The sequence below is a fragment of the Perissodus microlepis genome, chromosome 10 (genome assembly GCF_051167445.1).
Source record: "Perissodus microlepis isolate ML-2025 ecotype Zambia chromosome 10, ASM5116744v1, whole genome shotgun sequence".
NCBI lineage: Eukaryota > Metazoa > Chordata > Actinopteri > Cichliformes > Cichlidae > Perissodus > Perissodus microlepis.
The window spans coordinates 8,072,103-8,099,178 of NC_140470.1; the positions used below are offsets into that span (position 1 = coordinate 8,072,103).

Sequence of the window (27,076 nt, forward strand, 5' to 3'; positions counted from 1 at the left end):
CTGCTTGCACAAGCAAAATTCTTGTACTTAACCCTGACTGCAGGAGCACACCCTATCCGTCTGTCTGGAAGTGTGATTGTGTTTTCCGACTGCACCTAAACACAGCATCCATGGCAAACAAATTACTCAAAGTGTCCGGCGAGCCCTTTAAGAACCTTCTGGGTGTGGAAAAGGGGAGTTTTTTGTGTTTCTGTTGCCAGCTGGGTACGCTCCATTGCGCTTTGTCATTGACTTTTAGTAAGGATATTGGACTCAGATATGTTTATAATATCGCTTGAAGTAGAAAATATACTCACTAAGAACATATACTCACTACATTGAGGGGTTGATAAGAGCGGGTTTTAATTTTAGCGATGGAAAGCTTATTTAAGAAAGAACAGTGAGGCGTCATTTAAGTGTAAATTTTGGAATGGGACGCGGTCAGAGGGATCGTAGCCGCTCTTTTAATTACGACACGGTAAGGAGCAAAAAAGTGGTCAGGGCAACAGGATACAATTAAACCGAAGCATTAGCAGCGCGGACGAGTAAAAGAGGGAAGTGAGCCTAGGCTTCGGGAATTCACTGTTTCGATCAGTTTATTTGTAACCATCCGTTGCCGCAGGCTCCCACGGACACGATGGTTTCCGAACCTCGGAGCGGAATGTGTGGAGTAGCCTCAAGTGAACAGAAATGAGCGGTGTGTGCCACGGACGAGCGTAGGCAGCGCCTCTGTGGAAAGCGGACTCAGTGTTTCTATTGTGTTATAAAGTCGAGCGGTGCACAAGATGGTTCATCCTCCGCTGGAGTTCAGCGACTGCTATCTGGACAGTCCGGATTTCAGAGAGACTCTCAAGTGCTACGAGCTGGAGCTGGAGAGGACAAACAAATTCCTCAAAGAAGTGATCAAAGACGGGAATAGCGTGATCACTGCAATCAAGGGTGAGCATGCTTAGTTAGATTGCTCTTTTTTGCGATTTGCATGTAGATTTAGGGCTCTGATGCCAATGGATCAGCATCAGTGCCCCCCTCCCCTCCGTTATTTTACGTAGGCCTGCAGGATAAAGTGTGTATTTATGTGGAAGAGGAGTATTCAGGGAGTTGTTATTGCTCTCCAGGGAAAAGCCATAAAAAAGGAGAAAGAGCTTTGAACTGAGAGGCCACAGAGCTGCAGATGTGCAGGATGACCAGCACTATTGTTCCCGAACAGCTGTCTCCTTTTTGGAGGGCTTGCATCAGTCCGTGCGTCGCCTCTCCACTTCTCTGTGCGCTCATGTTTAGGTGGGACCATTCCCACTGATAGAATAGGTCAGAGCCAGGGACGCCACGCAGACGCAGAACTGTACATGGGTATATTTGGGTCAGCGTGGCACCCACTGGGGGTGACATTGTTTGTTTTGTTTGACTCACCAAGATACTGCTGTGGAAATCCTGAATGGCAAAGCTGTTCACCTCGAAAACAGAAACTGTCATTGTAGGTACTGTAGTGGTGCTAGGGGGCGGCGAGGGTCCAATAGTAAATCCAGATAATAGTCAGAGGTCACGAGTTGCTGGGACAAAGTCCATGGAAAGCAACACAACACCCCCCCCCCCCCCATACATTTTTCAATGTTCATGTCATCCTGCTCATCAGAATGCTCATGTCCTTTAATGCTTTTTCAGCCTCAGCACTGATTGTCATCAAATATGATTTCTTTAGAGCTAAAGCACAAGAAGAAAGGGGGTTGGGTGCACAATTGGCTGATGGAAAGAACATTAAACGATTGTTCCACTGAAAAAAGTATGAGGCTAGATACAACTAGCCAAGTTCTCTGGACTAAATACTCTACAGCAGTGATGTGAAGGGCTCTGTTTTGTTTTGATAGTAAAAGCCAGGCATGACGGGGATAATGTATTGCGTTATCATCCAGGCTGGAGAAACTGATCAGGAAGGCTAGCTCTGTGGTCGGCATGAAGCTGGACACTCTGGTGACAGTGGCAGAGAAAAGGACACTAAAAAAACTGCTGGACATTATGAACAATGCTGGGCATCCTCTGCACACGGCCATTAACAACCAGAAGAGTCTGTTCAGTGACAGGTTGCTTCTCCCCAAGACAAGAACTAACAGACTTAAAAACTCCTTTGTCCCACACGCCATCAAACTGTATAACTCCTCTCTGGAGGGGAGAGGGAGGGGAAACAGGAGGACAAAGGAGGGGGGAACAACTAAGCTGTAGTGCCTCTTCACCTCACTGTGCAATACCTTTTGTGCAATACTTTTGTTAATAGTCAATGGTGCAATAGACCTCAATACTTGAAATGTGCAATTCACTTGTATTTTTATTTTTATTCCTATTTATTCTATTTATCCCCTTCGTATGTTTTATATGTATGTATGTATATGTATGTATATGTATATATATATATATATATATATATATATATATATATATATATATATATATATATATATATATATATATATTTTACGGTTTCCTATCAGGGGAAACATGAAACACCAACTTCTAATAATCTTGGCCTGTGCTTAGATTCATGAGAACTGGACTGAATTTAAAAGCAGTGTATGTAACTTGTCATTAATTACAGATCACGCCTCGTGTTTTTATTTTCTCTCTTTTTCAGGATACTCTTTGGCAGTGCAGAAGTTTTCCCAGACTCTCAGTGTGTTCCAGTTCGACTTCATCGGCGACTCACTGACGGATGATGAGATTAACATTGGTAAGAGTGATAAAGGCGCACTGCCTTGGATTGTGCTTGAGGTTTTAAGCAGTCAGAGTAAATACGTGGCCAGAAATATTCCAATTTATTGTAGTTTTTCTACATTTGAGTTTCTCCGCTTGAACGCGGTGGAAAGCACAGCACTTTTGGCTGTCGGCTGATAATGCCTCAGAATTTAGATAAGAGGAAACATAAGGCTTTGTGTGCTCCACTATATCCTGCCTTGGAGCTCGATGGAAAACGTGCATAAAGATAGGTGGAAATTCTATGAGCATAAATCATAAAGTGAGTTTTGTAAAGTTCTGAGCAAGTGTCATCTGCTGCTTTCCTAATATGTCCTCTGACTCAGCCAGTTTCGATAACACCATGCAAAGTTATCCTCTTTTGGTGCTTTCCTCCCCAGCGCAGTCATTCCAGGAGTTTGCCGGACTTCTGCAGGAAGTGGAGCACGACAGGATGATGCTGGTGGGTTATCAACTTCCTCCATGCTGACTGTGCATGCTGCTTGAAGTCTTGCTGGATATCGGACACCGCATTAATTTATCCTGTGCGAAAAGTGATACTGCTTTAAAGGAAACCACTAATGCATTCTGTTTCTTTTTTTTGCTGTGATGCCATCTTTAATGTGTTCATTTTGTCACACAAGACATGTCAGTTGTGTAAAGGTGTGGCTGCATGCAAGCACTGTGAAGTGTAATGCTGGTAATCATTTTGGTATCAGTTCCCCTCTTGGGTTTCTTCTTCTCTTTTTGTTTATGGTTACATAATGGCCTGCTGTTGGTAGAAATTTTGATGCAAGTTTTGTCACCTCAGTTTTTGCTGATTCACACACTTTATTATTCTCCAAGTAATTAAGGCAGGCAGGTTATTACAATGGGAGAAGCAGTTCGTGTTTGACTGGATTCTCCAGATAGAGATGTAAATCTAAAACCGGAGGTCATCTTGCTAATTGAACTTGCAGCAGGTGCTCAGAACTGTGATGTTTGTTTGTTTTTTTGTTTTGAAAAGTGCATAGATTTTAAAAAAAATTCAAAACTCTTTACATTATCTTAGAACGTGAATCTACAAACACGGTATGTTTAGGAGCCGTCAGTAACGGTTTGTTTTTTTCCTGTCCAGGTTCAGAATGCATCAGATCTACTCATCAAGCCCTTGGAGAAGTTCAGAAAGGAGCAAATAGGAGTAACAAAAGTAAGTTCTTTGTTTACCCTGCCCTGTAAGTGACATCACGGCTCATTCCTGTAAATGGCACTGGAAGCACTCGATCTACTTCAGTAGCTTCAAAATGTGCTTCTCTGCATGGACAGTCAGGTCATTAAAGTATATATAACCCCCCTCTCCTTCCCACAAAGACCAGACAGGATGTCATAAGGTACTTCCCCGTATTTGTGTATAAACTATTTTTGAAGCACAATAACCTGTCTTCTTTCTTAAAAACAGGATATTGCAGGTGTTTTTAGTGCGTGCACTCTGTAGTTGAGAGCAGCTCAACAAATTTCTTTATTTCGTTCTAAGGTGATATCATTAAAGTTAGGATTTTATATTGTGATTATTCAAAATGACGTTTGGAAGTCTCATATTTAAAATATTCTCATCAAGCATCTGTTTCATGGAAATCTTGCTTCTGTATTTAGATTTAGTTAAATATGTATTTATGAGACAACTCTGAAAATACATTTTTATTAAAAACACCTTCAGAGTTGTTGCATTGCAGAACTCTTGTTTACGGTTCTTTAATGATTCTGATTATTAAATGTAGCAAAGCCCCGCCCTAATTGATGTACCGCTTAATAAAATCAGGGTACATATTCTTAAGGTATACAAACAGACAAAACGGTCAAAAATTATATTAATTTATCTACAGTCAGTACTGAGAAAAACTAAGCCCACCTTTACAGTTTCCATAAGAATTATGAATGAGTAACATCCAGGTGCTGCTAATCAAACTGAGCATCGGTTTGGCACTTTGCTGCTCTACAGAAAACATGGAAAAAATAAAAAAATAAATTAGGAACTACATGTTAGTCTTTACATGTCTCAGTTAGCATGTTAAATGTTAAAGTTCTTGGCAGCACAATTGCAAAAATACTGAATAAATATTTCTTGTTTGGAAGGCTTGTCAGGAGAAAGTCTCTTCTTTCTAAAAAGAACATGGTAGCACAGCGTAGGTTTGCAAAGTTGCATCTGGAGAAACCAAAAGACTTCCATAGCAATGTCCTTTGGACAGACAAGACCAAAGGGGTGTATCTTCACTTTGTAAGGGTGGAGATTTGAGCTTGTCGTGTAGCCACTGGACCTGGGAACTTTTCACTTATTGACTCAACTATGAACTTCTCTATATATCAAAGTATTCTAGAGTCAAATTGTCAGCTGTCAATCCAGTAGCTAAAACTTAGGCCAAATTGTAACATACAACAAGAGAAAGGGCTAGAGCACAGCAGCAAATCCACAAAGAAAAGAATCGAGGTGTAGCAGCGGCTGAGAGCTGTACGTAAATAAATGCCTACATGCCTCAGTGAACCAAAGCAATGTTGTAAAAAAGGGTGGGCCAAAATTCCTCCACTATGACATGAGAGACCTATAAAGCAATACAGGGAACAACAGGGTATGTCATACAAATTTGCATCTACTAACGTTACAATATAGCTATTGAATCTGGTCTTTGATATTTTACAGGGTTTACATTTTCAAGTTTTCACGTTTCTGTCTGTATTTGTACTCATTGTACTTTTTTATTGTCTAGTCATTTATCATTTAGTAAGCACTTACAAGAAAACTGTAAGCTTTACCATTTTTGATTACTTTTAGCTCGCTACTTTAGCAAATGTTGGTTAAGTTATATTTTTTGAGCTTCATGAACTTGAACTTTTAAGGATTTATTCCTACTACTGTACCTAAACCATTGCATAATGTTTATTTTATTATTTGTATATTATCAGTTTAGCTAGTGTTTTTTGTATTTTGCTACTTTAAGCTATCTTTTTAATATTCTCAGCTCGCTTGCTAACTTTTCATGTAAATACAGTCAAAACACATTTATTTTTAGATGTTACAGCTGACAGTTGACAAGTACTGGCATTTTAATATTGAGATATAATCTATAGGTTTTAGCATTAGCCTGAGCCTGACTGATAGCAGATAGCTATTAGCAGCAGATTCAAGATAGTGTGTTATCAGCTATATGCATTTTCAAATTTATAAGCCACAATTCTACAACAAAAAGAAAGAAACATGCAAACAGGTGATTTGTAAAAGTTCTCTGTTACATAATTTGACTTGCAGAGGTGACTTTGGAACTGTGAATGCAATGCAAAAGGCAGTACTGACCTGCACACTGGAGTTTGGTGGTCTCTAATAATAAATAATCTTTTTCTACAATCTGTTTTGCAGGAAAAGAAAAAGAAGTTTGATAAAGAGAGTGAAAAATATTACTCCCAATTAGACAAACACTTGAATCTCTCTGCCAAGAAGAGAGAGACTCAGCTTCAAGAGGTTAGTTGAAGTACAACAAATACTTTGCATCACTTGGGTAGGGAAATATATAGGTGAGAACCATTTTAAAAAAAGATGATATTTTTGTTGAATTTTCAATAGGCTGATGAACTCCTAGATAAAGAGCGCGCAAACTTCTATGAATCTTCAGTCGAGTATGTATACCAGATACACCAGGTTCAGGACAGGAAGAAGTTTGACGTGGTGGAGCCGGTGAGTGCGGTTTTTGTGCTTCCATGCACATAACAAAACATTGAGGAAATATTCCTGGTGTCATTCATGCATTGTTTGCTTTGACTCTTGTTGTATGTAATGCACACACTCGTTGGACAGGTGCTGGCGTTTCTTCACAGCATTTTAACACTTAACAACCTGACAGTGGAGATGACTCAGGACTTCATGCCTTACAAGCAGGAACTGCAGCTAAGCTTGCAGAACGTAAGCACTGTTACCGACAATGCCATCAGCAAAATTCACTTTCCTTAAATCATATACATTGTTTTAAGTACTTTCCGGTTTTGCCTGCAGACAAGAAACCACTATGAAAGCACTTGTGAGGAGTTGGAGGAGCTAATGAAAAGGATGAAACGGCCTTCCCAGATCTATAAAATGCACAATTTTCCAATGAAGGGTTATTTGTATTGTCAGGAGAAGCGTAAGTGGGTTGCTATATGTTTATGTGGAATCTAGTTGTTTCTGTAGGGTCTTTTTTTAAAAAAAACAACTGCTTTCTATTCCTCCAGGGGCTCTGGGTATGACATGGGTCAAATATTATTGTAAGTATCAGAAAGAGGGGAGAGTGCTAGTCATGGTACCTTGTGAACAGAAGACTACGACTAAACAGGTGCTGACCCACCTTCAGCAAACACCAAATTTCCTCAGAAGACTTTCTCTTATATTGTTGTCTCCATTATGTTTACTGATTACTTTCCAACTCTCTGTCCTCACCTGAAGGGCCCCATACAGCTCACACTGAAATCCTGCATCCGCCGGAAGACAGAATCCATAGATAAGCGCTTTTGCTTTGACGTGGAAACCATCGAGAGGTTAGTGCAAACAAGCTGAGAAACTGTGAGACAAAAGCCTTATGGGATAAACAGATTCAGGCAGCAAGGTGAACAGGTGGTTTACAAGGACATGGTGTGAGGGCTTAATGGAGTGTAGCCCAAACAATCCCTAAGCAAAGAGCTGAAAACAGATGGCAAACTTTCCGAGGACAGAACACAACAGGCTCATATTTATATAAGCAGGCCAGTCAGGACAACATGCATTTTAATAGCCTCATAAGCCACAGGGATTTCTGTCACACAACAGGTTTGTGTCGTGAAATCGGTAAAAATATTTGGGTTTTCTTTTTTTAAAAAAAGGTTTAAAAGCAGCTTGAATTATACATCGCTCTGAATGCTGAATCAATTTGTTAACTGAATATAACCAGGAGTCGGCTGTTTGAGCAACTCAAGGTGGCAGTGCTGTCTAATGTAGGAGCTAATGCTGTGAGTTCAGGCAAAGAAAAGCCTGCACAAATGGGCCTGAAAGGCAACCGGCTCTAACCTTTGACCTTAGTGGAAGTGAATTAAAAGTGAAGATTGTTACAGGTCTCTCATATCCTCTGACAATTTAGTACCTGCTTGTTTATTTGTTAAAATTACAAATTGCCGTTTGATTAGCTGGTCTAGATTTAGGGACGGCTCTGTTTCAGGTATTAGAGGTTATCCACAAGATTCCTGGTTTGATGCCGGTCCTATGAGGTGCATTACAAAGTATACATGGGCAAGATGCTGAATCCGAAATAGACCCTGATGCACAAACTGTGAGTGTGTGAGAGAAAATTTTATGCGTAGACTAAACTAGTTCTCTGCAGCCTTATTTAAATCACAGCATTTTGTTAACATTCTGGATTCACAGTAAAGTAAAACCACAATACCAAAGGCAATAAATCATCTCCCCTTACGCACTGGTGAGAAAAAAATCAAATATTTGGCACAACCGTGTGCCTGTTATGCTTTTGGTTTCATGCACTTCTGATTTCTGTTACATTTGTTTTTTCAGAAAAGTCAGCATTTGGCTCACTCGTGTTGATGTTTCTACGGAAGAGCAGAGCTTTGATCTCAGTTTAGACGTATTCTTCCAAACTTTCTAGCACAAATTATTCTGTCATCGGGAAAACACCTGCAAGCCTCATCTAACGCCTCACCTTTGGCTCAATTGGTTCCTGTCAGAGGAGCCGCCAGAGCCCCCCACCTGCACTCAAAAGTCCAGCACAGGAGCAAAATATTGTGTGCCGTGATGTTTAACCTACTCAGGAGAGTTGGTTGTAGGTTATTAATTGCTGTCTTATATTAATCTTTGCATCATATAATTAGACCCACGAGTAACTCTTCACAGTGCTCCTAGCCTCAAGTAATAGCACTCAGTAACAGAGTGAGTGTGCTGCCTGTGCACCCGGGTTAGCACTGTTTAAAAATTCACATTTTGCATGAAATTATGGTCCATTATAAATTCCAGCAGTGGAATAAACTGCAGTGTCAATGGGTGAATGTGGCTTGTAGTTTAAAAGTGCTTTGAGTGGTCAATAAGACTAAAAAGTACCTTATTAATGCTAACCTGAATACAGATTACTGACCTACGAGAAAAAATCGGAAAACTGGTCAAAATCAACAATGAGTCTTTGCTTCTAAAAGTTAAATTTCCTTTTTATCCACTCAGCTGTGAAAATATATAAGAAGTTATACTGTCATTTTTACATGCTAACGATCATTATTATTATTATTATTATTATTATTATTGTTGTTGTTACTGTATTGATGCATTAATTTTAAATTTTAAATTCTAAGTAGTAGGTAATAAAGGGATTATTTCAAAACTGCCTTGCACAGCCTCGTGTTGAATAATGATCATTAAAATGGATTTTGAATTTTGGAAGAGTTTTTTGGGTTTGCTTGATTAGCATAATTGGCAGAACAAGCTTTTAAACTCATTGCACAGTTGTTTTGGTTAACAATTGATTCAGTAGCCTACAAGCTGTAAATTCTGGCACTGGATTTTGTTACTTCTGCAGAGAACAGATTGCAGCAGTGGGTTTTCATCATCTCTTTATGCTTGTCTTATTTATCTCAATTTGTTCCCATCGCTGCCACATGCGATTTAATCAGCTACTTTAAAGACACTTTGTCTCTCCTCAATTGCTAAGAGAATGTGTATGATGTGTACGAGTGTTTCAAAACCCCCCCAAAACAAGAGCTGGATATTGAAACAGTACACCCTTTTAACTGAAGGATTAAATTGCAACCTTTGCCTTTTTAATGTCATTTGTTTCTGTTTCCATAGAAACACGCCAGTCACTTTCCAAGCTCTTTCGGAGGGAGACAGGAAGTTGTGGATGGAGGCCATGGATGGAAAAGAGCCTGTGAGTTTGTTTCTCATTTCATTTAGGATTATTCTGTGAAAACAGCTTAACGGCCAAAAAGATTAGCAGAGCAATTTTGTCCCTTCAGCGAGGCTACTGCGCTGGAGCCGTTTCCCTCCATGTGCAGTCTAACACAGGGCTTGTTTTTTTTTTTTTGTGTTAAATTAATCTTCTTGGATGGTTGCTAAACACACATTGCCTGATGTTAACTGCATGTTTGGATTTGGATTGCACAGAAAACAAAAAAAAATGTTTTATCTTTGCATCATCAAACAGAGAAAACAATCTGGAACTGTGTGTTATTTTAAATGATTTATGTGAAAAAAAAGCTTCCCTTTCATAATTGTTGTTGTTTTTTGTGTGTTTTTTTTTTCCAATTTAACTTGCATGGCTGCTCAAATTTGACATTTGTTAAGCAGTGCAGGAAAAAAGGCAGCGGGTAGCTCATTATAATTTTTCTATTACATATGTGAGAGCTATGGTGTGAAGCTTGACTTTCACATGAACACACACATCTACGTACAGCTAAATGATGGCACCTGGTTAGTTAAGAGCCTTTTGCTGAATTTGTGCTGAATTGTTTTTCTTGCTTTCTGATTCTTAAAATCACATTTGGGTGTTAATGAAGCCCCGCCTCTAAAACAAAACAAACAAACAAAACACCCCCCCCCCCCCCCCCCCAAAAAAAAGCTGCCAACTTGTTGCTCCACCATCTCTCTTCAGTCTTTTGTTCAAAGTAACAAAAGTGCCTTTACTAGCAAAATTCCAGTGTTAATTCCTCTTTATGTTTGTAGATGTTATCATTTTTTGCTTTCAGTATTGCCCGCTCTCTGCAGTTCTCACATCACATCTCTTGCCCGCATGTTTTAATGCATTTGTGTTGTGTGAGACACAATGCAACAGTCATTGCCAGGGGATATGAAAATAACAGAACACGCTTTTTAGTACCCTTTTTTTCTGCAGAGTTCCCCCTTTTCTTCTTTATATATTATGAAAGTTGCACAAGAGCTTTTCTGCCCAAAATAAGCTGGAACTGTGAATTTCCAGTGGACTGCAGACTATCTGGCCTTTAGACTTCTGAATACATGAAATTGTCTGAGTTGTAGCACTGCTTTTTTCCATTATTTTTTTCTTTCACTTTATGCAATCCACACAGTGTAGAATGCATTTGCTTTGTTTTCACATGTGCACTCACTGGCCACTTTTTGGGTACGCCTGTTCAACTCCTTACTATTGCAAATATTTCTTTAGGACTGTGAGGACATAGTCAATCTGCTAATGTTCAAACGTAGCATCAGAATGAGGAAGAATCAGTGATTTGAGTGACTAAATATTGCTGATTGTTGGTGCCATAGAAGGCCAAAAGTAACTAAGAGAACCAATCATTATGTCAAGCTACACAGAAGAACATCTCTGAAGGCAAAACAAATCAAACTTTGAAGCATCTGGGGTACAGCAGCTGAAGACCACACCAGGTGTGACCTCTGTCAGCTAAGAACAGGATACTGAGGCTACAATACAAATGGACAGTATAAGTGTCTAGTGTAAATGACATGTAAGCATGTATCTGTCCTTCCTTGTATCAACAGTTTAGGCTGGTGGTGGTGTAATGATACGGAGGATATCTTCTTGGCATACTTTGAGCCCTGTTTTACCAGCTGAGCATTGCTGATCATGTCCATTCATCTATGACCACATTGTACCCATCTTCTGATTACTGCTTCCAGCAGGATAAAAATCCATGTGACACAGCTCAGATTATCTCGCACTGGTTTCTTCACCGCGACAGTGAGTTCACTGTATTCAAATGTCCTCCCCAGTCACCAGATCTCAATCCAATAGATGAGTTGGGGTGGAGTTTTCCATCATGGATGTGACTGCTACCATGCAATCTTCCTTTTTCAGCTGCTCCCTTTAGGGGTTGGATCATCTGCATCCAAGATTTTATGCCGAATGCCCTCACTGACACCAACCTCCCCACCTGACTGGGCTTGGGACAGGCACTGTCATGGTGTGTCGTGGTTGGGTTGATGCTGTAATGGTAATATGGACCAAAACTTCTTAGGAAGCATTCCAGCTTTCAGCATTGTGTTGAATCTTTGCTATGAAGAATTAAGGCAGCTCTGATGGCAAAAACCGGTTTATCCTGGTACTAGCAATATGTACCTAATAAAGTGGCCAGTGAGTGTAGATCTTTCTGTACTTCCTCTACTCTTCTTAGTGCACTCCTTTACTTTGATTAACTTCCACAATTGGAAGTTGGAGTTGCAGAAGAAGTTGACACGATTGAGCCCATATATCACAATATAATATGACACTTAGATCCCTTGAAGCCCTTGTTTTGTTTGATTTCCATGAAATCAAACAAAAGAGCTCTAAGATGCCATCATTCATGAGGCTTCAAATTTTTAAAGAAAGTGATAGAGTTTTGTTGTTTTGGGTTTTTTTGTCCACACCATCTGTCCACTAAGATTCCTGAAATTTGGCTTGGTAGCTTTTGCCATCTTTCTGACAGTTAGACAAACAGCACTGCAAACCTACCTCTGACCCAGCTTTCACTTTGGCAGAGGAATAGGAGAAAAATGTCTGCCTGCACTTCTCCAAAGTTTCCTAAGCAACTAGAAATGTTGGCAAGTTTCATGCTAGCCACTGAAATTAAAGCAAGCATCTAAACGTTGGAGGAAAAAGTCCATTTTAATTGTTGGCTAATGTTCTTCTCTAGCATTAGGTTTTCTATCACATCTAGAATTTGTAAGTAATGAACAAAAAAAAAAAGCCTTGCATAAACTTGTATGGATAAACAGTCATAGATGAACTCTAGGTGTGACTGTTATATTTTACACTTCAGCTGTCTGTGGCTACAAATGCTCGCCCTGCATAAGTGTCTCTGAACAAAGCTGTACTGTGTCTCTGCTGGTTTGGAGCTGGCCAGGACCTCTGACTTTCTTTAAAGGGGAGGGCAGTGAGCTATTTCACGGCGAGGATCACACACAAAAAAAGTGCTCAAAGTAGAAGTGCGTCCTTTTTCTTTTTTTTTTTCTCGTCATTACTGTTGTTATCATGCACTTTGAATCTGCTCATGAGGTAAACTCAAACCAAAACTCAAAAATCATGCTAATATTCTTGTCAACTCCTCTGAAATCCTTCACTGTGCCTTTCAAGTGTTTGTTTCCTCTCATTTTTAAGGATTTATTTTCATTAGTTCCACTGTGTGTTCGATTTTTTTTCCTGCACAATCCTCACTTTTTTTTACTGCATCTTTTTTTTAATTTCAGATTTATCATTCACCAATTCACAAGCAAGCTGAAAGTAAGTCACTCATCAGTTTCTTCAGTGTCTAAAGCTGTAATATTATTTTATGTGGACAGATGCTATACTGTCCTGCTTTCCATTTCATGCCATTGAATGCATCCATTTAGCAGTGACAAGTATGTGCTTGATAATTGTGGCTTTTTCGTAAATGTAAATTAATTTTTTTGTTTCCACAGTGGAACTGAATGAAACTGGATTCAAATTTGTGCGAAAGTGCATCAATTACATTGAAACAAAAGGTAAACGGTTCTGTTAAAGGATCGTTCTTGCTTTTTTTGCCTTTTTAATTTTTCTTCTTTCCCTTAAGGGGGCGTAGTTGAGTCACGTGTGACACATTGACACTACTCCCCTGGCTGCTCTCTGTGAGACATGCCCTTCTTTATAATAAGAGTTGTCTGAAATGTAGTATTTTTCACATTATAAAGGATTTTAATCATCACGTTGCTCTCTGTCTCTTGCTTGTTATGTGAGGGTCTATTAAATTCAGAGGTTTTTACCTCTTCTTCACATCTTCCCTTCATGCTCATTGTTGCTAAAACTCACACCCTAATGATTAAAACCTACAGTCACAGTATTTTTCTCCAGTGTCATGATTCATCTTACTGGAGTGAAGCTAAGCTCTAAAAACATTAACACGTCTATGTTTTAAACCGAATACACTAGTGAAAGAAAGATTTATTTTTTTTTGTATCCGTAATCAACATCAGGGAACATCAGGAACATTCAAGGGAATCATGTGGGCATTTCCACAGCTCTCTATTTGTCCACACACTTTTTTTTTTAACCTTCCCCATGTCTTCTTCCTAGGAGCCACACAGGAAGGAGTGTACAGGACGGTTGGCAGCAACATCCAAGTGCAGAAGCTTTTAAACGCCTTCTTCGGTAAGCTTGTGAAAATTTGCTACATCTGTCCTTTTACAATGTTTCACTCTGTTAGACTTATTAACACGGCACAACAGGTTCTGCAAGTTTCGATCGGGCATGACAGGGAAACATCTGCTGACTCACTGTCCTGCTTCTGGAAGGCTCAACCTTAAAATTGCTTTAAGCTATATCCATGGTAGCCAGTAGCTGAGCATTTTAGCCATGTTAGTTTTATTTAAAACAGATCCTTTCCATATTTGTAATGCTGACTGTGACAGTTAGCATCACTTAAATGGACCATAATTTACAGAATTAACTTCAAACTAGCCACTGAAGCCATAAAGTCATAGTGTTTTGAAGTGAGAGAGCAAGGGATCTTAAGGGGTCATTTACTAGTATGTCTGCCACTGGGATATGTTTTTGCAGCCACAAGCTGTACATAAAAGATGGATTTGTTTCCTTTTTTAAAATGTCCAGCAGGGGGCGAGCAATGTGGTTGCTAAAGTGCTTGCGGTTCTGCAATAGACCATATCTATTGGTCTAGGCCATATCCTCCTGACAACTGAGGAAAAAAAGAATCTTCAAATGTAACTTTTTTGTGATTTCCTGCCCCAAAAAACACATGAGATATCAATGGAAAGCCAAGGATGTCCTCTGTTTAGTACACCGGGACTTGGTAAGGTAGCTCAAATAAGTAAAAAAACAAAAAAAGAAATGGCTATTTAATAGGACATAAAGAATAAGCTGGTTCTCAGAAGATTTCAGATAGAACGTAAAGTTAATTTTGTAAATTATGATGCCTTTTAGAGTCAGACATAAAGATAAAACAGGATGTGCTCAATGAGTAACGACTTGTCAATCACAAGTCGCGGGCTGTCTCTCTTTCAGCAAGATGGTGACAATGAAAATGGTCAGCTCCAGGCTTCACTACAGGATGCCACAAACCAGTTGGTGAAATCACAGTGGCTACATCCATCAGTTATGACACTTCAAGCTGGGGGCAACCACGCTAGTTTAAGGAACCTTGGCCAGGGCTTTCTTTTCAGACTCAGAAACTATGCCTTCATTAGGGTAGAACATTTCAGGTTCAATACCAATAATGTGTTTCATAGTAGTGGTGTGAACTTTCTCTGTTTACTCTAGGCTTTCTGCTCCATTTTCCTGTGTGTGCTCAAACAGAAAATAGATCAAACCAGACTTCATTTAAACATCAGTGCATTCAGATCTGATGCATTCCCGCAGCCAAATGACAGAGATGTGGAAATTACTTTCGATTTTTTGGTCAGATTAAAGTGAAATTAACTTTAGGGATTTAATATTCTTGGTGATAAACAACCTACAAATAATTCAAATAAAAAAATTGACTTGAATTATTATAAATACAGGTGCTTTATATTTTAAGGTAAAAACCCTACAAGACTCCAGCAGTGTGACAATCCCCTGTAAGCAAGTGCTTGGCAACGGTGGGAAGAAGGAAGAACTCCCTTTTTAACAGGAAGAAACTGCCGGCAGAACCGAGCTCAGGGAGGGGTGGCCATCTGCTGCCACTGAATAATTTTCAAATCTCTGTTCTTTTAGTTGCAATCGAGCAGTGCAGAATAGACTTGGCAGCAGGTTAGGATCACGCATGAAAACATTTATATATTTTCTGCATTAGTAGCTGAATGCTAAACAAAGTCGGCACATTTTGCACTGCCGCAACTGTAGTTGACAATTTGGTGAAAAAAAAAAGAAAACAGAAAGCGTCTTTACCAGCCAATTTGAAACCATAACCTGCCCTGGATCAGGTCAGGACAAGTTGCTATAGTAACTAACCAGGTAAAGAGAGAGCCACCTTCGTGATGCTTAAAACTCTGACTTTGAGCTCACCAGACCTCACTAACATATTAATGTTGCTTGTAGTAAACCCCTCTGCTCCTGATGACAGTGGGTTCTTTGAGGTTGCTGTAGAGCTGGCGTTCTCCCCCAGCTGTGTGGGGAGATGTGTGTAAACATAACTGTGAAGGAATGCTGCTGTTGCTCTTTTTTGTCAGATGTCCTCATGATGCTTATCTGTTATACAATGTGGCCCACACATGTCACATCTAGTTAGTGTCTTTGAGTAATTAAGGTAGCATGAGCCTTTTTTCCTGCTCTTTCATAGACCCTGCAAACCCAGGAGATGTGGATCTCCACAGCAGCGACTGGGATGTTAAAACAGTCACAAGTGCTTTGAAGTTTTATCTCAGGTATGTGTGTGTGTTTACATATTACATTATATTATATTATTTCCTTACTATTATTATTATTATTATTATTATTATTAAATGCCTTTTAATTGGTCCAGGGTCAGATTTGTTTATATTCTTACATGCACTTTTGCAAAATATATAATTACAGGGTTGTAAAATCCCCAAAGTATTTTTCCAGCATTGATTGTATAATATGTACAGATGTGGATCTGCACATCTAAAACACATTTTTATTACCACATTAACAAATGTGGGCTTGACAGAAGATGCACTCGCTTTCTCTTGCTCTCTGTCTCATTACGTTCTAGTGTAACTCTATACTGAGGGAATGCTGCTTTTTGGCTTTGTCGTGTTTTTAATGTAGTGAGTTATATTGCACTTGTGTTTACTTGTGTGTCCTTATTTATTTTCCTTATTTATTTGCAGGAGTTTGTCTGAACCTCTAATGACCTACAGTCTGCACAGAGACCTCATGTGTGCTGCAAGTAAGACGTGTTTTGGAAGTGATCCATTGCTAAGACCGGGGAGGTTATGTTCTAATGTGTGCCTCCTCTCTAAAATCTTTCCTTGAATCTAGACTTACCAAAGGCTTGTGTTATGTATATTAACATGGTCCACTCCAATTGGTTTTCTGTTTAGCTATGCCAGGCAAATGGAAGGTTAAAGAGTGACATGTGCTTTTTGCACTTGTACTTCTTTAAGTACAAGTGCAACACTATATAACTCTGGACACTAAAGGAAATCTGAGACTCCTATTTGTTTTTATCTGTCACACAGCAATACTGTAAAAACCAAGAAGACAATGACTTTAATAGCATCAGCCTCATTCTGTCAGGATGTTGCATTAAGGCAGCTGGTGGCCTCAGGTTCCTGGAAATGCCATTCATTATAGGAAATGGGGGGCTTCTCGTTATATGGCCTGACATTCTGGAGACACTCTTTTATTCGTTTCACGACGGTGCAGAAAGGCTGTTGCCCAGTCCATGCTCTCTCAGAAAGTGATGCTGTTTTTGGTTGTGATTAACACAGAACGATTGATTTTATTGAGATGACATAAAAGGAAAAGGAAAATGAAATGATCATGATTTCTATAACTTCTTGTCTGTGTGACAGAGTCAGATAATCTGGACATTCGACTGAGTGAAATCCATTCACTTACCTACAAGCTGCCAGAGAAGAATCGGGAAATGCTGGAGATGCTTATAAAGCACTTGGTGAAGTAAGTGCGAGCTTACTCGAATGCGACTTGCAGAGCAGCTCTTCCTGTCATTCTAGAAGGAGCTCTGTTCGTGTGCCACTGGCTGTTTTGAGTTAGTGTTTTACTCAACCCAGCCTTCCATTTGTTGACAGCGTGTGCAGCCACAGCGACGAAAACCTGATGACTTCTTCAAATATGGCGGTTATCTTTGGGCCCACGCTAATGAGAGCAAAGGAGGAAACTGTGGCGGCCATGCTGGATATCAAGTTCCAAAATATCGTGGTTGAGATTCTGATAGAGCACTGCAAAAAGGTACGGCTGAAGTAATGTCGTTCACCCAGAGAGTTGTGAGACCATTAAAATTCATAGGTATGTTAAGCTATTACTGTTGGTGGTTTGCTTAACGTAAAGTAAGAAAAAAGGGGAAAACTGAAAACGTGGCTCAGTCCACAGGTAATAAAATCTACCTACCAGCACTTTTAAAGCCAACTAATCAACATGTTGCCTCCTTTGTTTTGGAGTGTAAAACACAGCTGAGAATTTCTTTCCAAGCTCTTCTTTTTTTGTCTTGGCAAGGCTGCTGAAGGCTTTGGAGTTTCCTGTACATAACTGCCAGTAAAACAGCAAATTGCTGTTTTTATGGTTTGGGTTTTATATGAGTTAACTAAAAAAGTCCTCAGGACTGAGCCAGGCTATCTGACTGTCCTGCTGGTTGCTCTACATCTATGCTTTTAAAGCGACTTTGTGCAGCACAAGCAGCTTTGTGTTTGTCACCGCTCTAGTCATTAAGTTACTACTTTGGTATTTGTGCTTTTTTTTTTCTCTCTTTGTTGTTCTATGTTAATGTCATTCTTAAGAAAAAAAAAATACTTTTCTAGTTTCTTTTTTTCTTTATCATGTAAAGATTTTTTACTTCTTTCAGCTGAGACTCTGTGGAGCTGAAAAAGTAGCCAGTGAACTAAAGTGTTACTGTGACTTTTTTCTTTTTCTTTTTTCAATATGGTTGCAGATCTTCAGTCATATGCCAGAGGACAGCACTGCCCCACCTGTCCCTCCCCCGCGGATCAACCCGAGAAAACGGCAACCCATCACAATCTCCAAGCGACCGGCTCGTGTTTATCAAGCTCTTAGTCACGAGCTTTACCAGCACACTGAGAGTAATTATCAGCCTCTCTTGGCCTGATTGTCACCATCATCCTCATCATTATCCCATGCTGTCTTTGCTGAGCATACAGTGGATTTTTTTAAAATGTTGTTTTTAAATATATTAATTAATTCATTTTATTCTTTAAAAAGACTCGTACCACAGCGTACCTGCAGGGTCATTTCTTGACATTTTCGAAATAGGATTTATTGTAGTGTGTGTGTGTGTGTGTGTCTGTGTGTGTGTCAGGCAAAGCAGTTATTACATACTTCAAAACTTGGAATTTGTTTGTTAAATTAAATTCTATTCTGTTTCTCTTCTATTATAATTCTCTATCTGTATCATCTTCAAATGTTGTTAGAAAATAATTTGGTGCTTCCTTTTTAAAAAAAAAAATAATTAATTTCGAGCACAAATAAATGTATCTACAATTTGATCTCACGTTAATCTTTTTTTTTTTTTTTTGTCAATGCCTCAGGCTAAATCATTCAATTTACTGCTTTATTGAATCTGTTGCTAAGTGGCTGTGACTCTTGTCTTTTCATAGACAGTGCGAGAGAAAGTTTGGGTGCATGCAGCTTGCTATGTTTGCATTGTGTGCGTTATGTGGCCAAATAACACGGTTATATGGTTAATCCAGAGCTCGAATGATCAGTTTCTGTGCATGTAAATATTCTAATAATAATACAAGTTTACCAGATTAACGTCATAGAGTAAAATATTTCCATATAACTTCATGTCTTTAATTTACAGCAACCAAACTGTTAATGTTGCTTCTTTGTAACAGATGGTCAGAGTGACAATTCCAACGTGGATGGTGAAAACCCAGTGAGCCCCACTCCCATACAGCGTCAAAGGAGACAAGTATTAGTACCCAGAGCAGCTATACGTCAAGACAGGCAACCAGAATCTGATGCTTCTTCAGCGGGGAATGGGGAGCCTGGGATCTATGTGAGCAGGGTGCCATCCTTTCAGGGCAAAAAAACACCTGCAAAAGGAGCAACCACCAAAGAAGGTGATTTAATGGAAAATTCCCTATCTCATACATGCTCGTCAGCAATGAAAAAAGGCCTCTTAGAGGACAGAGGGATACACAGAGTATGAAAAGCAAAGTGGTAGTTTATTATGGCCAAGATCTGGGTAGTCGAGTCTGGAAGAAAATGTTCAACATTCTCAGGCAATGCATGTGGCTACATGTAGCATTTAAAAATCATTAATCTTTCCCATTGACTTGCTCTTTTATCATTAACATGTTTCTTTTACTTTTATACTAATAGTAACAATCATGCCTATTGTATTGGTTTACGACTTTGTGTGTTTCAGCATGTACAACGGCTGTAACTTTGATGCCGCTGTGTCTGTCAATTTATTATTTAATTATACACTGCTATAACCTTGGGAAGTAAACAAGTTTAAACGGAGCTTTTTATTTGTTTAAAAAGAACTCGATGGCAAGAAGCAATCATAGTAGAAGATCTCCAGAGTTAATTTATGAAGCAGAGTGTTACGCAAGCATTTAGAGCTGACAATGAAGCATGGCAGTCGCTTGGTTGCAGATTTTAAGCTTTTCCTCATGTGTTAACTGCCCATCATATGAATTGAAGAAGTGTTGATTTTAGTTACCAGTGGCGTAAGATGGCCCGTTTATAGTATTTATGCACTCATAAAAGCCTTATTTGATGAAAAAAACATCTATTTAAGCAAATGTTGATTACACTATTTTTCTACAGCTTGTGGTGTTTAAAATATCAGTATTACATGACATAATTTCATGATTTCACTTGTAATGTCAAGTGTATTGTCTTTACTGAATATATCAGGAGTTTATCTCAGATAAATAACTGCACAAATGCACTTTATGTGAACTAGTCCAACCCACAATCTCCTGAAATCTCCTGAAAAAAGGGTTATTTTTTTCAGGAGATTCTGATGGTCTGACCAGAACAAGGTCCACGGAGAAACAGCAGATTTGTAGACCCCCAGTTAGGCCTCCTGAGCCACCGTCCAGGTTCCCCGCTCCACAAAAGCTTCCAACTGCAGCCAGCAGTGAGGGCACAACCACATCCTAGTAAGTACTCTTCATACATGCAAAAGTCTTACAACACATGCTTTTATATTTAACTGCAGTGTGTGCAAAATTATTGAGCTTAAATTGTGGTTGACATGAAAATTCCAGTAACTCAGCAGTGCACAATGCTACGTTAATTAAACCACAAAATAATAGTTATTATGACACTAATGCTGAGAGACAGGCCACAAGTTGGAATAAAAACAATGAAACCACAAATCTATTCTGTCATCGCTGCAGACTACTGATAGTGATGTCATCATGATGTCTTTTTAAGATACATTGCACAGCACATAAGTCTTCAGTTAATGCCATAGAGCTATACAGCTGATTGAATTAACTTTAGGAACTGTAATGAAGCGTATTGTGATTTTTTTTTTTTTCCACCTCTGGAGGTGGAAGAGAACACAGACAGAAATAAAAGGATAGTTATGAACTAGGCTCCATTCATCAGGTGAAAGGAACGTGACTGCAGCTCACCAATGTTTCTAAATAAGCAACTGTTTGCTTCAAAAAAATTGCCACATTACTAAATAAAGATAGTATCGAAGTATCTGTTGCTGCCTCCAAAATAAGATTTGTCAGATTTAAGTTGTTTTTCTTGTTAGAGTATAATAATACAGAGCATGTTGGCTCTGCTTAAAATAAATGACCACAGCTGCAACAGCAATGACTAATGGCAGTTTTAAATCTTAAATGCATCATATTGTCTGTGTACAGTGTCAACATCTCTACTATTTTTCTCCCCAGCGTTGCATCTAAAACAAAGTTTTTTGAAAACGCCTCCAGGCAAGTCGGCAGGTATGTAAATGCTTTCTTATCAGGTATGCATGCATGTATATATTTTTACATGACAGCTGACATTCATTTAAAAAAGCTTAGCAGAAGGTGAGACTGATTTAACAAATTCATGTGTACAACTCATTGTCAGTAAAACTGTGTACATGTTGTTTTTTCCCTGTAAAATTAAAGACAGTCAGTCAGATCATAAATAGCAATTTTACTCCTAAGACAATGCCATGATTTTCTGAACTACTGTTGGACAGCTGGACACAGACAGCTTGCAGCTAAATACAATCAATACTCTAGAAGGCTCTCAAAAACCCACTGAGCATTGCAAAATCTTAATTACATTTTTGAATAAATACTAAATATGATTTCCTAAACTCTGAAATGAGATTAAATTTTGTACTGCAAGCTGTAGAAGAATAGTACCCTGTATTGTTAAATGTGACACATTTAAGCAATGTTAATTAAAAGGGATTGCCCTTTATTAAAAACAAATTATGTGCTTTTAGGTGTTGTTTGCAAATGCAGAAGAAGAGCTAGGGTTTGAAAATATGAATAGCTTGCATATAGTAAAACCTTGATTTGACAGTTACAAAATCATGATATAGATATTGGTAAGTTTTGAGTTGGAAAGGTTTGGACACAGTTATTTTGAGGGCTGATCTAAGTAATTGCATATGTCTCTGTAATGGTTTCCCTATTAGTATACAAAATAAACACAACATGATTTACTATTGTTTGCAATAGGCAAGGTAACACGTGAAAAGCAGCCGAAGGTTCAAAGTTTTAATTTTTTACATTAATGTGCAAAAAAACAGTTTCATTATTCTTTTTTTCTATGAATCCTTAACTTGAGGATCTTTTGTTTTGATACAAACAGATATGTTGGTAGCGTAGTGGTTAACACGTTGGCTTGGTAAGCGAAAGGTTACTGGCTTCAATTTCAGCTGGAAACACAAATCAGGAAGGGCATCCAGCATCTATTCTGTGTCCTTGCTCTCATCTCTTTACCCTGACCCACACACAATGGCTGCCACTCCCTGAGCCTGGTTCTCCTAGGGGTTCCTTCCTGTTAAAAGGGAGTTTTTCATTCCTGCTGTCACCAAGGGCTTGCTTTATAGTGCTGATTGTTGGGGCTTTCTCTCTACTATTGTAGGGTCTTTACCTTACAGTATAAAGTACCTTCAGGTGACAGTTGTTGTACCTTGGCGCTATATAAATAAAATGTAATTAATTAATACATTAAAATGTTGACATTGAAAATGTGCTAGAATAGTGTTCCTCCTATTCAGGTGTCATTGAATGTAATTTGGGATTACTGTTGCCCAAAGCTGGCTCTGTGTGAGAGTCTTTCCTTTGACTTTTATAAATACCTAAAGCATCATGCAACATACAGAAGTAATTTTGTGAAGCATTACTATGTGGATCAGTTGGGATCTGATGCTTGGCTATGTTTTGTGTACTTGTAAACAACCGCAACATTTAATAAAGGACACTTTGAATATGTCAAATTTATGCATGTGTGTTTGTAAGTGGCTGCATTGTTAGTCGGATAAACTTTCCACTCCTACTTTTTTTTCCCGGTTGCGGTATCACTCTGATTTTTCCAACTCGGTAAATCTGTCACTTTGTGTGTCAGGTGTTCTACTTTTTGGATAATTATTTATAAATTCAAGTTTACTTGGTTTGCTCTCATTTGGAGCTTGCAGACTGTGTGTTACGAGTGTGTGAGAGAGAGTGTGTGAGAAATAAAACAGCCTCACACACACTCGTGGAGAGATAGAAAACCTGTTCCTATGGGCTCTCTTAGGCTGCCCCCTTTCACAGTCCCTTTTGTGAGGTGGAAAAAGACATACATGCACTTTGATTTGCAAGTTAAGGCCCCTGCCGTTCACCCTGTAGCTGCTATAAATAAACAGTGTCCAAATGGGAAGAACTAGTGGGAGTGTTATCAAAGAAAGATTATATCCTCATTGTTCTTTAGAGTGTTCTCTTTGAAATTGATGTCCAGTTTATATAAACACGACAAAAAGGGAGGCTAAGCAGCTTGTAAACATTCAGTTTTTGAAGATGATGTCTTGGCTTTGTCAGGACATCTTTTGGGGTGTTCCAGCTATGCAGTGGCTAGTACCCAGTTGGTGCTGGCTGTCTGATCCCACAGAAAGTACTGGAGCACAAACATAGCGTTTCCTGTATATGCGGCTGTGTAGAGTAGTTAGAGCAATTTTGAAATAATGAAAGGACCTGATCAACTGAGCTAGACTGTGGTGCAATGGAGGATAAGGTGGATAATGGAGGAGGTGGATAATGTTTACCATATCACATGGATGACTGTTCCCGGTCATTTACCCGATTAGCAGGTGTCAGTGGGAGGCAGTATAGGAAGAATTCAAACCAGAGAAACTGTTTTTTTCTCATGCCAGGAAGCTGTGGATCCTGACATGTATGCTGAAGTTAAAGTTAACACTTCACTTTTTCACACCTTCCTAAAATTGTTGGGGACAGCAGACACCCGTTCATGGCAGAGGTATGCCCTGATTGCAGCCATCTCTATGAGCATGATGAAGCGAGAAAGGTTTGAAAAACATATCAAGAGCTCAAATTGTTATTTGGCTTCTGAACTGCCCAGATTTCAGTCAGATCTAATATCTGTGGAATGTGCTGGGGAAAGAAAAAAGCACACAACTTGCAGAACTTGGATATGTGCTACTAATGCCTTAGCACCTAGTGTAAGAAATGTTTTGTAAAAACAGTAAACATTCTGTTACAGATTATTGTTTAATAGAATTACATTCACAACAAGTTGTGAAAAGCTGGTGAAATAGTGTTTTAAACCATCTATGTGTTTGTAATGTTTTTGTTTTTGTTGTTTTTTTTCTCTTCTATCTTAGTCCAGCGGGTTCATCATCAACATCGGCAGTAACGACGGTAAAAAAAGAGGTAACATTAAATAGATGTATTCAGTATTTGTAATGCTCTTCAGTCTATCCCAAAGTAGTAAACTGACATACTGATGCTTGTGGGGGATTCACCTGCCTTCACATTGTAACACACTGGGTACCACTTTAATGCTATGTTAACATTTTAAGTTTCTATGTAGTAAGGTGTAGTCTGTCAGCTCCGGAGAAGAAGAGAAGCTTTCATATTGAATACGTTTTAATGTGTGTTCAGTGTCATTTAATGTACATTTAAATGCGAAATATTATTACTTTTTTCCCGCTTTTTCCCAGTTTCTTCAACTCCTTGTGTTAAAATATAATTAGAAACAGTTCCTGACCAGGCGTTAGTATGTTAAACCTAAGTGTATTATAATGTGTATTTTGAATTTATAGTGTGTTAGTTGTGATTGTCCACATGCTCACTTACACTCTCACCCATTACAGATTGGCAGCAAATCATGATGCTCTCAGTTGATGGATGTACAGTGCTGTGAAAAAGTATTTCCATCTTAAGTCTCCCAATACAAGCACATAACCTTAGCTACGGAGGCTGCTGTAGGACAAACACCTTTATCAGAATTTAAGACTGTACTCTGTAACTGCTCCAGACCTATTTCTGTATAAAAAACTTTTTTGCACACACTCAATTTGAACATATTTGAATAATATGAAGTATAATATGAAATATTTAAATAATATCAACACTTTATGTACTTCAGATTTTTAATTTTTACCCTGGATCAAATATAAAAACTGGCCACCGTTCATCTTCGGTGAGTGCAGGCTGTCAGCCTACTGTTTATCTCAGATGTCAACATGTGTCCATTTCTGTTTATTTTGGAGGAGAAAATTCCCAAAAGGAGTGTGGTATGAGTTGATGAGTGAAAACTGTCCACTGACAGTTGTTGCTGAGGATATCATGAACTTTTCTCTCAGTAAGCATTGCTGTTTTTGCCACTGTTAGCCAGCGTTTGAAGTATATCTAACACGTTTGTTTTTTTTTAAAAACCACTTGAGCCTAACATTAGCTGGCATAACCAGCTGTTGTCGTTTAGCCGGCTCAGCTGTCTGGAGATGGGACGGTTGCATGTCTAATCTGCTGACAATTTCAGGAATGAATAAACATATTTATGCACTGTTTTTGTGCGTTAGAGCCCTGACTGCAGTTCAGGAGAAGAGGCTTGAGGCGAGGAGCAAGAGCATTGGTGTTTGAGGAGAAAGAAATGATTATAAAATGATAATGAAAATATATCCCCATTACACAAACATATACATTATACATGACCGTATGATCATTTAGCATATGTACAAATGTTAACATTATAGCTTGAGCTAGTTATGATCTATCCTATGGTCTGTCCCAGCCCTATACTGTATATTTTTAATGGATTCATTCACCGTTTATGAGGACACATTCCCTCAATAAATGCAATAATAATATTAAAATTTAGTTGACGATCTGAAACGTGTAACTGTGGCAAATATGCAAAAAAAGTACGTACAGCTTCTGTACACCACTTCCTGGTGTATCATGTGACATTTGTGTAGTATGCTGTGCAGTGGATGAAATTTACATTTAAGATTTCAAACAGCAACACCAAACGACTGGTGTACTGCGTCAGGTACATCAGGTGACTAAAATATTCTTACATTCTTTCCATATTTGAACGAGGCTGTCTGTGTTCCTTTTTCTAGGAATTTAAGTGAGGAAGATGTGGCTGACATCATGTGACCTTTGGGAGCACATCGAGCTGGAGGGAGTCACCACTAATGAACTTAAATCGATCCAGTTTGTGTAAAAATAGACTGAGGAAATAGCTCTTAATTGAATTACTTGGTGTAAGGATCTTGTTGTGAAGCGAAGCCGTAGCAGACTGACTTTTTAAGGAGTTCGCAAAGTTACTGGTTCTGTGTTCAGTTAGCATTCCAAAGTTAGGCTGGAGTAAAAATAATTTACCTTTGTTTATTTTGTTAAATAAAATCTCTCTAGTCCTTTTACAATGTTTAATAGTTTGATTTGGTCATGACACCAACTGTGTTTGTCGGGGTAAACTGCAGTGCTGGTTATAACTTGTTGCTAACACAAATCTCCCAAAGAAAACTAATTCATTTAAAACTGCCTAAATTAGTTTAATCATTGTACATTAGTAAATGTGAATTTTTACTCTCGCTAGATTTTGAATAGGATTATGAAGTGGCCCGCGTATTATACTTGCAACAAGGAAAAACTACAGTGTGTCATGTAAGTTCTCTTGCTGACGAGCCAGCTAAAACATTGACACTGATCAGAAAAATACTATTTTTTGTCAATCTGGACAAAGGGCAAGCAAACACTTTAGTTAACCTATTCAAAGTCACTTTTATGAGGCATTGCAGAGAAGTACTTATGCTGTCACCTCCGATCTTGTCAGTGTAGTTTGAATTCACACTGAATGTAGTGGTAGCGTTAACGCAGCTCAAACATAAAACAAACTTGACTGTTAGAGTATGTGAAAATAACACTCCAGTGTTTTTGCTTCTATTTCTGTGTTCTTAAAATTGTTATGTAAATTTGACACTTGTGTGTTATGTGTTTGTTGATATCGTTGTTTTAATTTTACATTTTTTAATCCAGCTTTTAAAATTCAGGTTGATTTCTGGTTTTAAAAAAAGGAAAAATAAACTGAAGGACTTCTAAACCAGACTCATGAGTAAGATGCATTTCTTTTCCATTCATTACTGATTTTTTTCCCTTTTACCTTCATATGACATCTAATCACTTGTGTGGTGTTGACACCTTGTCAATATTTAACCAAAGTCGACACAACAGAACTGTTGTTGTGAAGCTTGAGTGTTTAGATGTGTTTGAAGCCTGGGCTTTTGACTTCACTGGAAGTGTAAATGTACTTGCTTATAATTTAAAACCATGTTTAATATGAGCATCCACTATTATAACAGT

The 27,076-nt window shown here is 38.6% G+C and overlaps 1 protein-coding gene across 2 annotated transcripts; it reads left to right on the plus strand.

The window, feature by feature from the left end:
* The first annotated feature begins 182 nt into the window (after positions 1-182).
* Positions 183-26,821, plus strand: ophn1 (oligophrenin 1). 2 transcript variants are annotated; one of them, XM_084941748.1, is made up of 24 exons: positions 183-918; positions 2,600-2,695; positions 3,099-3,160; positions 3,815-3,886; positions 6,086-6,187; positions 6,290-6,400; positions 6,521-6,625; positions 6,716-6,842; positions 6,931-7,031; positions 7,142-7,233; positions 9,515-9,593; positions 12,869-12,902; positions 13,082-13,144; positions 13,713-13,787; positions 15,913-15,997; positions 16,427-16,485; positions 17,114-17,219; positions 17,351-17,510; positions 18,208-18,355; positions 19,130-19,357; positions 20,263-20,410; positions 21,161-21,211; positions 24,091-24,139; positions 25,834-26,821. In XM_084941748.1, the coding sequence occupies exons 1-24, from the start codon at positions 765-767 to the stop codon at positions 25,843-25,845; spliced, it is 2,319 nt and encodes a 772-aa protein (XP_084797874.1). In that variant the 5' UTR covers positions 183-764; the 3' UTR covers positions 25,846-26,821. The 2 variants fall into 2 exon arrangements, with proteins under 2 accessions (XP_084797874.1, XP_084797875.1); XM_084941749.1 differs by lacking the exon at positions 13,082-13,144.
* Positions 26,822-27,076: the final 255 nt, after the last annotated feature.

Excerpts from the sequence above, each read along its gene's own strand:
- ophn1 (XM_084941748.1), top strand. The coding sequence starts at position 765 with ATGGTTCATCCTCCGCTGGAGTTCAGCGACTGCTATCTGGACAGTCCG. Across the intron at positions 7,234-9,514 it reads GACGTGGAAACCATCGAGAG|AAACACGCCAGTCACTTTCC; the intron begins GTTAGTGCAAAC and ends CTGTTTCCATAG. Across the intron at positions 13,145-13,712 it reads CAATTACATTGAAACAAAAG|GAGCCACACAGGAAGGAGTG; the intron begins GTAAACGGTTCT and ends TCTTCTTCCTAG.